Source organism: Ceratotherium simum, chromosome 9 (assembly GCF_057802395.1).
Source record: "Ceratotherium simum simum isolate JZ-2026a chromosome 9, ASM5780239v1, whole genome shotgun sequence".
NCBI classification, from domain to species: domain Eukaryota; kingdom Metazoa; phylum Chordata; class Mammalia; order Perissodactyla; family Rhinocerotidae; genus Ceratotherium; species Ceratotherium simum.
Window position 1 is genome coordinate 51,583,536 of NC_141908.1, and position 14,219 is coordinate 51,597,754.

General features: G+C 35.9%; 1 protein-coding gene across 3 annotated transcripts in view; it reads left to right on the top strand.

Moving 5' to 3' along the window:
• The window catches only part of HAT1 (histone acetyltransferase 1), a 69,255-nt gene that overhangs the window by 27,298 nt on the left and 27,738 nt on the right, over positions 1–14,219 (top strand). For 2 of the 3 annotated variants that reach the window (XM_004428189.3, XM_014785848.2), the window contains exons 4-8: positions 934–1,054; positions 11,188–11,367; positions 11,641–11,762; positions 12,263–12,367; positions 12,694–12,800. In XM_004428189.3, the coding sequence (XP_004428246.1) occupies positions 934–1,054; positions 11,188–11,367; positions 11,641–11,762; positions 12,263–12,367; positions 12,694–12,800 (635 nt within the window). The remainder of the gene's footprint in view (positions 1–933; positions 1,055–11,187; positions 11,368–11,640; positions 11,763–12,262; positions 12,368–12,693; positions 12,801–14,219) is intronic. The other variant, XM_087435394.1, reaches the window with a different exon arrangement.

Below are 14,219 nucleotides of genomic sequence, written 5' to 3' on the forward strand. Positions count from 1 at the left end.
CCTCACACACACGCAAAAATGTATTAAAAAGCAATTAGAAAAAGTGTACAATTTAGTGGTTTTTAGTATATTCAGAGTTGCGCAGTCATCACCACAATCAATTTTAGAACATTTTTGTCACTTTAAAAAATAAAAACAAAATAAAAAAGGGATTATGGGGGATAATCCCCATAACCCCTTAGCAATCATTCCCTTTTTCCCCTACCCTCCTTAGCCCTAAGCAATCACTGATCTACTTTCTGTCTCTATAGATTTATCTATTCTGGATATTTTAGAATTCACTTATTAGAAGACACCTTTTAAGCTGGAAAAGGGAATAGCAAGGTATAGATGGATAGCGGGGAGCAGGGTTGGAAAAATAGCAACAGCTCCATATCTGCTTTCTGAGTTCTGGGTGTGATAGATAGGTGCCATCACCACTTTCAGCAGCTCTGGATGTTGGTGATAGAAGAAAGAGGTAAATTGGAAGGATTGAGTCAAAGCTACATCTTAGCTACTTGCCTAGCCACGTACCCATTTAACACTACTTGTCTCTGATTTGAAAATGCCTTCTAGTACGAGTAATAGTAGCAGCAGCAGCAGCAGCAACAGTAGCAGTAGTAGTAATGTCTAACATTTATTGAGTACTTGTACGATGTGCCAGTCAATGTAATAAGTGGTTTACATGTATTAACTTGTTCATTTAACCCGAACAGCATCACTGAGGTAGGTGCTATTATTCTCTCTTGTTTTATAAATGAGGAAAGCTGAGGCATATAGTTTCATTACAAATATTTGTTTCTTTTCTTTTTTATTTTTAAATAAGTATAGTGTAAAGTCTTGAAACTACCTGTGAAGTTAAACTTGTTTATATGTAGGGTTAATACTTTGTAATGACTCGGCAAAGATTCATTTTGGAGTCTTAGATTACTGCTAATTTTTTTTCCCTTTCAGCGAAACTGCTTTTGGTTACAAGGGTTTGAAGATCCTGTTATACTATATTGCCGGTAGCCTGTCAACAATGTTCCGTGTTGAATATGCATCTAAAGTTGATGAGAACTTTGACTGTGTAGAGGTAAGAACAGAAATAAGTTTATTTTTAACTCTGTTTTCCAATTGAGTATAAAACAGGTTTTAAAATCTAAAGGTTTGAGGGAAGAGAGAATCTGTTATGTAGTAGCTTTAAAACCACATACGCAAGTTTAGTTATGGAGATGATTGCCTGCCTGTCATTTCAGGTAACTCTGTGATCATAATCCTTAGCCTGATCTGTTTCCTAAGTGGACCTTCTCTATAAGAACCTTCACTTTTTTTTTTTTCCTTTGGTGAGGAAGATTAGCCCTGAGCTAACATCTGTTGCCAATCCTCCTCTTTTTGCTGAGGAAGATTGGCCCTGGGCTAACATCCGTGCCCATCTTCCTCTACTTTATATGTGGGACGCCTGCCACAGCATAGCTTGATAAGCAGTGAGTAGGTCTGCGCCAGGGATCTGAACCTGCGAACCCCAGGCTGCTGAAGCGGAACATGTGAAGTTAACCACTAGGCCACTGGGCCGGCCCCAGAACCTTCACTTTTATGATCAGAGTTGTATTTTATTTACCAAGTTTTGTTTTTTATTATGGACATCAAACTACTTCTCCCAGAAGTTAAATAAGATGGAGGGAAATAGCTAAATGTTCTACTTTTACTTCATGTAGAATTGGCCTGTTTAAATTTCTCTTGCAGCATTTCTAATCCCACAAATTTTGCTAATATATTCCTTTATGAATGTGGATGATTAAGCTGATTACACTATAAAACTATTGGAAACAAATGAACAAAAAGAGGGTGAAGGCAAAGAGAGGCACTGAAGAGTATGCATCTGTGGTAGGCTAAATTATGGCCCCCCAAAAGTCAGTATGACTACGGAGGCAGAGTGATGTGGGCACAAGCCAAGGAATGCTGCTAGCAACCAGAAATTGGAAGAGGCAAGAGACAGATTTTCCTCTACAGCCTTTGGAGGGAGTATGGCCCTGTTGACACCTTGATTTCAGCTCAGTGATGTTGATTTTAGACTTTGCCTCTAGACCATGAGAGAATAAGTATCTGTTGTTTTAAGCCTCCAAGTCTGTGGTAATTTGTTACAGCAGCCACAGGAAACTAATTCAGATTTTCATATCAGGAAGCGGGATGCTACTGCAACAAAGAACTAAAACTGTAGAATTATCTTTGGAAATGGGTAGAGGAAATGGGAAGAATTTTGAGGCACATGATGGAAAAAGCATAGATTGCTTTGAACAGACTGTTGGTAGAAATATGGACGTTAAAGGCACTGCTGTAAGGGCTCAGAACGAAGTTAGGAGCATGGGAGAGAAAGTCTTTATCGTCTTAGGGAACACATATATTGCCATAAACAGAATGTTGGTAGAAATAGGAATGTTAAAGGTGCCTCTGGAGAGGGCTCTGAAGGAAATGAGGAAGATATTGGAAACTGGAGGAAAGGAGATCTTTGTTATATAGTGCCAGAAGGCCTAGCTGAATTGTGTCCTGCACTTAGGTGGAAAGGAAAACTTTCCACCTAAGCAATGAACTTGGATCTTTTTTTTTTTTTTTTTTTTTAAAGATTTTACTTTTATTTATTTTTTCCCCCCAAAGCCCCAGTAGATAGTTGTGTGTCATAGCCGCACATCCTTCTAGTTGCTGTATGTGGGACGCGGCCTCAGCATGGCCGGAGAAGCAGCACGTCGGTGCGAGCCCGGGATCCGAACCCGGGTCGCCAGCAGTGGAGCGCGCTCACTTAACCACTAAGCCACGGGGCCGGCCCTGAACTTGGATCTTTAGCTGAGATTTCCAAGCCAAGTATTGAAGCTGTGGCCTGGTTTCTTGCTGCTTATAGTAAAATGTGAGAGGAAAGAGATAAATTGAGGGAAGAACTGTTAAGCAAAAAAGATCCAGGATCTGATAATTTGGGAGATACTCAGCCTATCCAGATTGCAGAAGACACTGAAATTACGAGATTCATTGTCAGAAAAGTATGCTCTGGAGAGAAACCCATGGCTGGATAACCATTTGCTGTTGCTGAAGAGGTTAGGCATATGACTCATGGATCTCTTCAGTAATCTCAGCAAAAGCCAGGAATAGAGACTAAATAGAGTGCAGGGAAGACCCATGGAGGACCATTTTGTCTAATGGTGTGAACCCTCATGGCATACACAGGTGACCCACAAGGGTTTTGAGAATGTTATATCTGCAGAAGCACTGCCAGTTTGGATTGATAGGATGAGAGAAGCCTGATGAACTTCCAAAATTCTGTAGGCAGGAAACAAGTGGTTAACACTACTCAGCTGCAAACATGTACTACCTTTCAAGAATAAGGAAGAATGACTCTGAGGGTAGAGTTTTGGGCCCAGAATGTAGAGCCACAGGCCACAGTATTTCCAGGCCTTGAAACCTAAGAATTTGACCTGCTAGATTTTGAAATTGCTTGGTACCAGTAACTACTTTCTTCCTACCATTTTTTCGCTTTTGGAATGTGAAAGTCTATAACTTTTATCCCATGCCTGTCGTACCATTGTATTTTAGAAGCAATAACTTGTTTTCTAGTTTCACAAGAGGAGAGGAATTTTGCCCCATGATAAATACTTCGAGTTTCACTCATACCTGATTTAGACAACTTAGATGATGAGATTTTGGACTTGAGTTGCTGCTGGAGTGGTTGAAACTTTTGAGGATGTTGGAATGGGGTGAATCTATTTTGGATGTTTGGGATGGACATGAATCTTTGAGGGACCTTAAGAAAATTACGTATCTTAGACTTGTTCTATTTCTGTGCATTCCTTTTTAGAGGCATTGAAACTTTTCATCGAGAATTATTTCACAGAGTTGATTTTTCAAAAATTAAATACCATTTTTGTCACTGAATCACATTTATAAATTGAAAATTGGAAACTGTATTTTTGTAGTAAAATCTCTTGTCCTTTGGACTTATGGATCCAGTAAGTTTTATCAGATCAGTCGTATTATTGATAATACTGTGCTATACACAGCTAGCCAGAGAATTAAAATGTGGAAAATGAAGATCTTAGGTATTACTACAGATTGGATCATAACTTTCTTCTGTAGAAGAAGCAGTTCTTAAAGCATTAACAATGAAGCCAGCTTTTTTAAGGCTTTAAACTGACTTTAAACTTCTGACTTAAATCTTTTGCCAACTTTATGCCCCATCCTTTTTTTGTTAAAACCTCCTCTCATTACTTGGACTGGTTGATTTGGCCCTTTTATTTAATTTTTTTGGTTTTGTTTTATTGTAAAGGACTCACCCAAAGTCACCCAACTAGTAAATAATCAAGATTGTACTAGAAGATAGTCACTTAGCAGTAGTATGCATAATATATGACAATATCCTATTAAAAGATGTCAGGACTGTTTATGACCTGTTCTAAATGGGCCCAGGCTCTTGTGCTTATTAGTTATTTCTTTTTTTTACAATGTATATTTTATTTATGTTTTCCTGCTCCCATACTTTTAGCTCTCAATTTACTGCTAGTGTGAGGGGCTTCCCTCTTGCAAAAAATCCCCTTATGGGTAAAAATACTATATTGGTAAGCTTAATGGCATCATAGTGTGAATTGTATATAGCATCAAAGAGTTCATAAATAGGCTCTTATATGCTTTATTCGACTTCAGTGTCAGAAATATTTTGAGCACTTACTTTTTTTGTTGCCACTTCCTAGCCCTGTTCAAGATGGCTAAGCTTGTCAGATAAATAATATGTAACTGCACTTAATATTTGTTTTATTCAGTGGTTTGTGTCCCTTGGAAATTTTTGAAATTTTATAGACATAATATATGTCTGAGTAGACATAATATATGATTCTGAGTAATACTGTAGTTGTGGTGATTTGATGTTTGAAAAGATTTAGTCTTAGATAAACTAGCATTTAACAGACTTATTAAAATGGAGTTTTTACATAATCAAATATTTCTTATTAGATTGTTAAATTCTCAAGCCCTGGTAGATACTCTTTTTTTTTTTTTTTTTTTTTTTAAAGATTTTATTTATTTTATTTTTTCCCCCCAAAGCCCCAGTGGATAGTTGTGTGTCGTAGCTGCACATCCTTCTAGTTGCTGCATGTGGGACTCGGCCTCAGGACGAACGGAGAAGTGGTGCCTCGATGCGCACCCGGGATCCGAACCCGGGCCGCCAGCATCGCAGCGCGCACACTTAACCACCAAGCCACAGGGCCGGCCCGCCCTGGTAGATACTCTTATTAAAAATGCAGGTGGTATTTTTCCTTGTGTTGTATAAAATTCACTGTTGTTTTAGAGTTTTGGTATTTTTGTTTTTTTTTTAAGTTCCAGCTGATAGTGCTGAATTGATTTCTTCCAAAGGAATTATTGACTTAGTTATTGATAAATCTTTCAAATACTGTGTGCAGTGAAAATAGGTATGTATTTGCATTGACTTCTAATAGTTCCATTCTTAAAAACCAGGTTTTTCCATTTAGAAGTACTGTGTTAGGCATAAGGAATCAATCTTTTTTTTTTTTTTTTTTTTTTTTTTTTCCCTCCCAAAGCCCCACTAGATAGTTGCACGTCATAGTTGCACATCCTTCTAGCTGTATGTGGGACACAGCCTCAGCATGGCCGGACAAGCGGTGCGTTGGTGCGCGTCCAGGATCCGAACCCGGGCCGCCAGTAGCGGAGCGCGCGCACTTAACCGCTAGGCCCCGGGGCCGGCCCAGGAATCAATCTTTTATAATATCTTTTGCTAAGATTATTTTTTGCTTCATGGTCGAAGATCATTTATTTAAATTACACGTTCAAGCAAAGACTTTTTTCCCCCTTATAAAAAAAGAGTGGGTAGTGGATGTTGGGGGAATGGGCCTGCTGCTTCTCTCTTGGTTTACAGTGAGAATGTTCATTCCACAGTGCCTTCTGTGTTCTTGATGCAGGGATATAGTGGCAAACAAAACAAAGCCACTGCTCTCATGGAGCTTACATTCTAGCCGAGAGGAACAGTCAGTAACCAAGTAGTAAATAAACAAATTAAATTCAGAAGGTGTTATGAAGAAACATTTTGTTGGTTTCTGAATGAAGAGGAGCCAGCCATGTAATAATCTGAGGGAAGAGCTTAGTAAGCAAAGGGACCAGCATATGCAAAGGTCCTGAGATGAAAACATTCTTGGCATTTTTGTAGTCCAGAAAAATCACTGTCATTAAATCATTGTGGTGATGGAGAGAAGAGTAGGAGATGGTTGAAGAGGTTGGCAGAACTAGATCATGTAGGGTAAGAATTATGATGATATGGTTTATATTTTTAAAAGATGATTCTGGCTGCTATGCAGAGAAGACACTATAGGGGGCAGGAGTGAAAGAAGGGAGACCAGACCATTGCATTGTGATAGGCAGTACTGCATTTAGTTGTCTGAGGATATATTTTGGAGGTAGAGCCAGTAGTATTTGCTGTTGAATTAAACGTGATGAATGAGGGAAAGAGGAACGAGGAGGATCCCATTGCTTAAGCAATAGTGGTACTACTAACTGAGATAGGGAAGATTGGAGAAGTAGATTTAAGTGGAAAAAATCAAGACTTTTTTTTTTAGGTGCATTAGGTTTGAGACTATTCTATAATTTATCATATTTGAGTCTTTGCAGACTAAACTATGTAGCATTATTTTTGCATATGAAAAATATACCCTTTTAGATCGTCAGAAGCCACAGCAAATCTGCTTCGAAGTTAATTTGCTTATTAGAATTTTGCCATTACATTAATCTTTCATCATCCATTCCTTTTCTTTTCCAAGCTGAGTTCTCCATTTGCACCTAAAATTTTTTAGTCACAACTAAGATACCTGTAAAACATCTCCACTAGCCATCATCTTTAAAGGCAACATAGTCAGTCAGAATTTTACAATACAGTAAACTTGATTATTCAGACATTTATGGTTTGTTCATCTTCTGGTTCCCTGATCTTTGCTTTTATCAATACCTCCTGCCCTATCTTGAGGTAATTTCATTGCTTTTTAGTGAAAGGGGGTGTAACTAAGATTGTTCGGTTTTGCTAATTGCTAGCATTTCTGGGAAGAGTTTGATAGAGGAAGTTGAAACACATGGGTAAGGTTTGTATTATCTGAATTTCAATCATCTATTTTGTCCTTATCTCCCATTAATATGGATTAAATTTGAGAATAGATGAGAGCAGATTTAAAGATTTTTCTGGATAGAAAAATCTTGTGCACTTATAAAAATTTAATCTTGAGGAAATTAAAAAAATAATCTTTGGTATACTAATAATATTTCACTATATTCTTTTTTTGATAATTGTGACTGTTCTTAATGAGTAATGCTTTTTATGAAATATAAAAAGTTTTAAAATTATATATGGAGATTTTGGTCTTAGAATTTTGTGAGTTCAAGTAGTAAAACACTAATGCAGTATAAACAAACATATTATGACCTTTGTTTTTTCATTAGTGAAAGAGATTATGCTGTTAATTTCTGTAACAATACTCAAATTTCTACATTGTCAGAGAATGTAAGATTGAGCAAATTAAGTAGATATGAACTTTTTTTGCTTGTTTTTGTAGCATATCTTACGTATACTTAGAATTAGAGTTAATGTTAAGTCTCTGCCACTTTAGGGCCGGCTCCGTGGCTTGGCGGTTAAGTGCGCGCGCTCTGATGCTGGCGGCCCGGGTTCGGATCCCGGGCGCGCCCCGAGGCACCACTTCTCCGTCCAACGCGAGACCGAGTCCCACGTACAGCAACTAGAGGGATGTGAACCTATGACATACAACTGTCTACTGGGGCTTTGGGGGGAAAAAAATGAATAAATAAAATCTTTAAAAAAAAAAAAAAAGTCTCTGCCACTTTAGCCAAGTAAAAGACAGCATGTACCACCTACTTAACATGGCTTTAAAATTGCTGTTTCAAAAATAACTCACCATAGACAAATTTAGACAAATGGTGCTGTTTAGGATAAGACATTAAAGAGATAATTTGGTTTTCAAATGTGTATAAATACAAATACAAATGTAAAGATATTTGTATTATAGCAGACTACCAGTTATTCTCAGACACGTTGCTTTATACACTGATGAGGAAAAGCAAAACTTGTTTCATGGGTACATCTTATGTGTAACACAGTGTAGAACATTGGAAGTTGAAATGACCATAGTGAGAGTATACAATCTAAAACATTTCATCATGACTTACGTAACTTAAGGCCTAAATAGAATAGTTACTTTTATACTTTCCTTTTTTAAAAAGATACTGCTAAATGTTCAGAAAACACTTGTAAGGAATATCTTTATTAATTAAATATGTTGTGTTTTGGATTCTGTACCTATTCAGTTTAATTTCTTATCCTTTCTTTATATTTTTATATAATTTTAATTGAAGTTTAGAATGATATTCTTTTTTTTTTAAAGATTTTATTTATTCATTTTTTTCCCCCCAAAGCCCCAGTAGATAGTTGTATGTCATAGGTTCACATCCTTCTAGTTGCTGTACGTGGGACTCGGCCTCGCGTTGGACGGAGAAGTGGTGCCTTGGGGCGTGCCCGGGATCCGAACCCGGGCCGCCAGCATCAGAGCGCGCACACTTAACCGCTAAGCCACGGAGCCGGCCCTAGAATGATATTCTTAAAGATAAGGAATTATTCAGTGATGTTCAGAAATAGAATCTAAACTTTTAGCCACAAGCATTGGAACTAAAAGGTTTCAGTTAATCTTTAATTCTACATTCAATTAAAAATGATTAGATGGGGTTTTTCTCTAGTGGTGATTTTATTATCTGGCCAGTAATCCAATATGAAAAATGAATATTTAACTGAACTAAAATATATTTATTCTTTTAGAAAATAATACAGATTTCTAAGACATGTGGTTATAGGACTTTTTTTCTTAAAGAAGAATCCATTTAATAGAGAAATGCAGACATTTTTCCTTCAGTGAAGCAAAGTTCTGAATTCTAGGTTTGAAGAGCTGTTTGGTTTTATGCTATGTATTTTTTATGTAATATATCAGATATACATTTTCTGTAACCTATATTATATAACAGATTCCTTGTTTTTAAACTTAGCCTTTTATTCCCATGCAAAAGTTCTTAAAGTAATGTGTAAACTTGCCCAGAGCAAGATATTTATTTGAAGATATTTATTACAATAAAGAGGTATCCTTTGAAGGCTGAAAGTTAAGCATTAACTCTCTTTCGACTTTGTTAAGCTCAAACCTTTGGGTTGCTCTGTCTTCCACCAGAACTGCTACTTGAAACTTAGAGTTTCTAAGAAATCTTTAAAGTACATTTGCTGCAAGATATGTGAAGTTATTTGATCATGCTTTGCAATGCCTTGTTGAGAAGACAGGGCATAGGGAAAATTTTTAAAAGTTAAAATTATATACACTATGAATGCCTTGAAGTGTTTTCTTTTAAAGTGGTAGATTATAAACCTCTTTATTTAAAAGTAGTGTTTCCTGACTTTTTTTAATCTTGAACAAAAATTATACTACTTTACACATTACTAGTTTGGATTTTAATTGCCATACAACAGACCTATTAAAACTATCCCTTATTATTATGATTTCCTCTTGTAATTACTGAAATTGTACAGATTCTATATAAAATATGCTTAAGATGGTCTCTTCACATTAGATAGCAGTTTCAAGGAAAAATATTTATCAATTGGGACTTTAAAAATAAGCAAAAATAGTCCTATCAAATGCAGTTTATTTGATCTTAAGGGTGAATGGATTGCAAGGACTGGTGTACATATTAGAAATAAGCTGTTGGGCAAAATGTTGAAGAGCTTTATATTTTAAATAATAGCTCTTTTTTTTTATAGCTATAAACAAGTTATATATAAATGTTGGTGGTGCCCGAGCATTGAAAATAAAACTTGTTTGTGATAAACTCCATCCTTGGTTCTCTATCCTAAAATGTAACTGAATAATAATAAAGTGCTATTCATCTGCAGGTGCATTGCTTCTACTTAGTTAAAAGATGGTTGAAAGAACAGGAATTAGTAGCATGTTGTATTAGCCTTTTGTAGTGTATTTTGTCCTAAGCATCTTAATTTCCCTGTTTTGAATGCTAAGTAGCAAGGGTCTTGGTTTAGAACTAATACCCATCATGCATGTAAACGGTATGAAAGAGCTGCTTAGTAAGTTAACACAAAGTGTTCTTGTGTCAGTCCTTGTGGAAATAGATACAATACAAACATTACAGCTGAACTCACGGCAAACTCCATTAAGTAAAAACCTGGCCTCATTGTTCAGAAAGAAGTTTGAATAGAATGCAAGCTCATTTTGTTGAATGTAATGTCAGGCTTTTAGGGACTGTATTGAGGGATAAGGTTTTGTTAAGTTGAGACCAATTCATTAAGTTTTATTGCCTGGTGAGAAGCAGTAATACTTTATTGTAAGACTTCATCAAATATTCATGGTTAAAGAGAAGTAGTAAATGTATTCAATCAAGTGATCTTTTGGGGTTTTGAAAAGGATTATGAAGTCTGCTCAGCTGATAGTTTTAACATTCATCGAGGTTGTTTAACAAGGGTAATTTTAATCTCTGAGTTTAATTTTGTTGTCCAGGCTTGTCTCTTTTTACTGTCACAAATCCAAGTCTATAAAAATTGTGTCACATTATAGAGATGAATGGATAATACATCCATTCATATAATTTACTATTTCCTAAGTGGGTATATTTTAAAAATTATCATCTTAATTTTGAGTTTGGTGTATGAGGGAGTTATGACCTGTCTGCTTGTTCCTTGTGAGGTTCCTATTCGTTTGGTCAGACTCTAGCCTCACCTCACTAATGCTGGTGATCTTTTCATGTCTTGGATAATATGGTCTCCTTGACGCACATAAAATAATAAGCAGCCTTTTGTTTTGGCCAGTTCACATTGTCCTGAAGGGATATAGTCAGCATTTTCTGCATGCTGTTAGAAATTTCAATAGAATGCCTTCATTCTTGCACTTGATTTCAGGCTACCTGTCTCCTCTTTTTTATGTCTATGTTTTGCTTATGCTCATCTCAGATTTGTGTGGCAGTATCTCATGCACGTGAAACTCATTCTTTCCCAGTTCACTGCGTGTTTACTTCTTTAGTTTAACTATAAACTAAAGTTTTGTGATTTTTGTTCATTTCAAAGAAATTAAACATATTCAACTAAAAGTCAAATTTGTTAATAATTTTTTCTTATGTCCTTTAACCTCCATTCCTTAGGCAGATGATGTTGAGGGCAAAATTAGACAAATCATTCCACCTGGATTTTGCACAAACACGAATGATTTTCTTTCTTTGCTGGAAAAAGAAGTTGATTTCAAGCCATTTGGAACCTTACTCCACACATACTCTGTTCTCAGTCCAACAGGAGGAGAAAACTTTACCTTTCAGATATACAAGGTAAAGATAAATCTAAATGTTTCTTGGGTAAAAGTACTCCATTTGCCCAAAACTTGTATGTCTTTTGTTCAGTTATTTTCAGGGATTTATTCTCATTTTAGGAAGCAAGTTTTTGTCAGCATTAAAAACAAAGATCTATTTTGTATGTGTGTCTGTGTACATATCTTAATCTGAGACTTCTAAACATTTTCCCACAGGATAGTTTTGTGTTCTGCAGACTTTCACTTACCTCTGTGATGAGTTTCACCTGACTTTTCCTGGCTTTTTCCCTAGGCTGACATGACATGTAGAGGCTTTCGAGAATATCATGAAAGGCTTCAGACCTTTTTGATGTGGTTTATTGAAACTGCTAGCTTTATTGACGTGGATGATGAAAGATGGCACTACTTTCTAGTGTAAGTACAGTTCTAAAGCAACAGTAGACCTTATTACCTTCACAAAGCCAGCATTTTAATTGTGGCGGCCCAATTATTGGGACAATATAATGATATTTTTCCCAGGAAAGAAAAACTATTGTTTATGAGGCTTGAGTTTTCCCTCATTATGCATTGGGAGACCTTGAGAATAGAGCTGAATTAAATGCTGTTGTCCGTTAGGGCCCTGAATGTAGGCTTAAACAGTAAAATGAGCTTTGCCTGTGTTTTCTTTTACTTGCCACCTATTCATCTTTATAATAGGCAAGTGCACTGAAGTGATGTAAAGAGGTCTGATTTATCCAAGTTGCTGCACACCAATTAAGTGAATTGTACATTCAGAACATAGCAGGTGTACCCATTGGGCCCTCACAGAGTAGCTTGCTGACACTGAAAATTCAGTCAGAGAATGGAAAAGAAAATGGACACTGCATGGGAGCGCGACTGTAATTGACCTGCTTGGCTTTCTGTTTTATCTGTAGATTTGAGAAGTATAATAAGGATGGAGCTACGCTCTTTGCGACCGTAGGCTACATGACAGTCTATAATTACTATGTGTACCCAGACAAAACCCGGCCACGTGTAAGGTAATTGGCGGTGTAACACGTGCCTTGTCTTTTATTTCAGAAGAAGGAACTGCTGAAGTTTCCAATACTTGTTATAATAGTGTTGATTTGTTTAAAAAAATCACCATTATTCATTGGCTATGTACTGATTTATTTCATTGTTCCCTTTGAAACACTGTGGAAGATTAAACCAATTTCGAGTATCTCAATAATTTTTGGATTTCTTGGGGGTTGATTGAAAAAAAAAACACACAGACTTTAAAATGTTCATAATACTATAGTGATTTGCAATTTTTAAACTGGTCATGTTGTGATATTTTAATTTTAAAATAATTTCTTTACTGTAGTCAGATGCTGATATTGACTCCATTTCAAGGTCAAGGCCATGGTGCCCAACTTCTTGAAACAGTTCATAGATACTACATTGCATCTCCCTCTGTTCTTGATATTACAGGTATGTAAAATTTGATTTGTTCCTGAAAGAGCCTTTCTAAAAAATCTTTTCTTTACTGATAGATTTTGTTTTTGTCAGAAATAACTATTCTATTTTAAACAGCAGCATTCTCCTGGGGTCTTTCTGGAACTGTCTAAAGATGGCTTAAGATTACATTTTAAATCATAAGTCTTTGTGGGATTGGATTGCATCTCTAAGTATGAAGTGCTTATTCATTGAACAAATTGAAGATGATGAACTGAATATATATTGGGAAGTCTTGGTCAGGCATAAATACATTGCAAGTATAGTATCACTTATTTGTTCAGTTTATTTGGCAAACAGTTGCATTTGTCAGAGGCCATCCTCTAATTTTCATGTAGGGGCAGAATATTCTAAACCTTGCTGAGGAGAAAAAACCAAGGTGGTCAGTAGTTCCTGAACAGAATACACATTTCTTAAGGTGTGTGTTTTATATTCCTAAAATGCACACCTTCACAACAGTATTCTATAAGGTGAAATATAGGCCTGTTTGTTTTGGAAACGTCTTTCAGTATGAATTAGCCATAGAAGTAGTATTATGAATAGGATGCTTAGGAGAAGGAAGGAGACTACTCTTCAAATGGAGAAGTCATCATTAGATGGGGTTACAGATGTTAGTAGGTAAACATGTGAACTACCAAAGAACAAAGTGGCCCAAGGAACATTTATGTTGTCATTATTTTCTTCCTCCTAAGTAAGGCTGTTTCAAATCTGTTACTCATAAAGTTGCTGATTAAACTGAAAGCCACGTTTTTCTTTTCCTTGAAAAATACTGTACTAGATATTCACATCCAAGTTAGGTATTAAATTTTATTAATTCTGTAAGAGTTTGAATACATTTTTGTTTTTAAAACTGTAATACTTACACTAAAATGTTAACTTGTTAAAAAAAAATGCTGTCTTGGAATTTTATTTTATCGCTTTGTTTAAAGACACCAAAAAAAAAAAAAATACTGGCTGTGGGACTAACAAGAATATAAATAGGCTAGTAGGCAGATTATGTGTTAGTTTATTCCTTTTTCATGTAATGTAATGTTTTGCTTGTCCAGCAAATAAAATTAAAGTTACTGCAAAACAGATTTTGAATTGATTCTGTAGATTAATAAACTGGAGGGAAAGCATGTTTTTAAAAGGGAGTTCCTTGTTTATAGAATTGAATTATCTTTTCATCTCACTTCCTTGCTACTGTTAAATGATTTGGAAACTTGGGAGATGAAGTAATTACTAAAGTTAGTTTTATATCAAAAGTTATAAATTGTTTAAGTGACATCTTCACTAGCTTAGTGATTTGTAAAATTAAAGAAACATAATGCAAATGATAACACTTCTTTTTAGTTAAGCTGAAAATTGTTTAGCTTCTGTTTACTTATAGAGCTTGGACTTGGTGCTACATAAAGG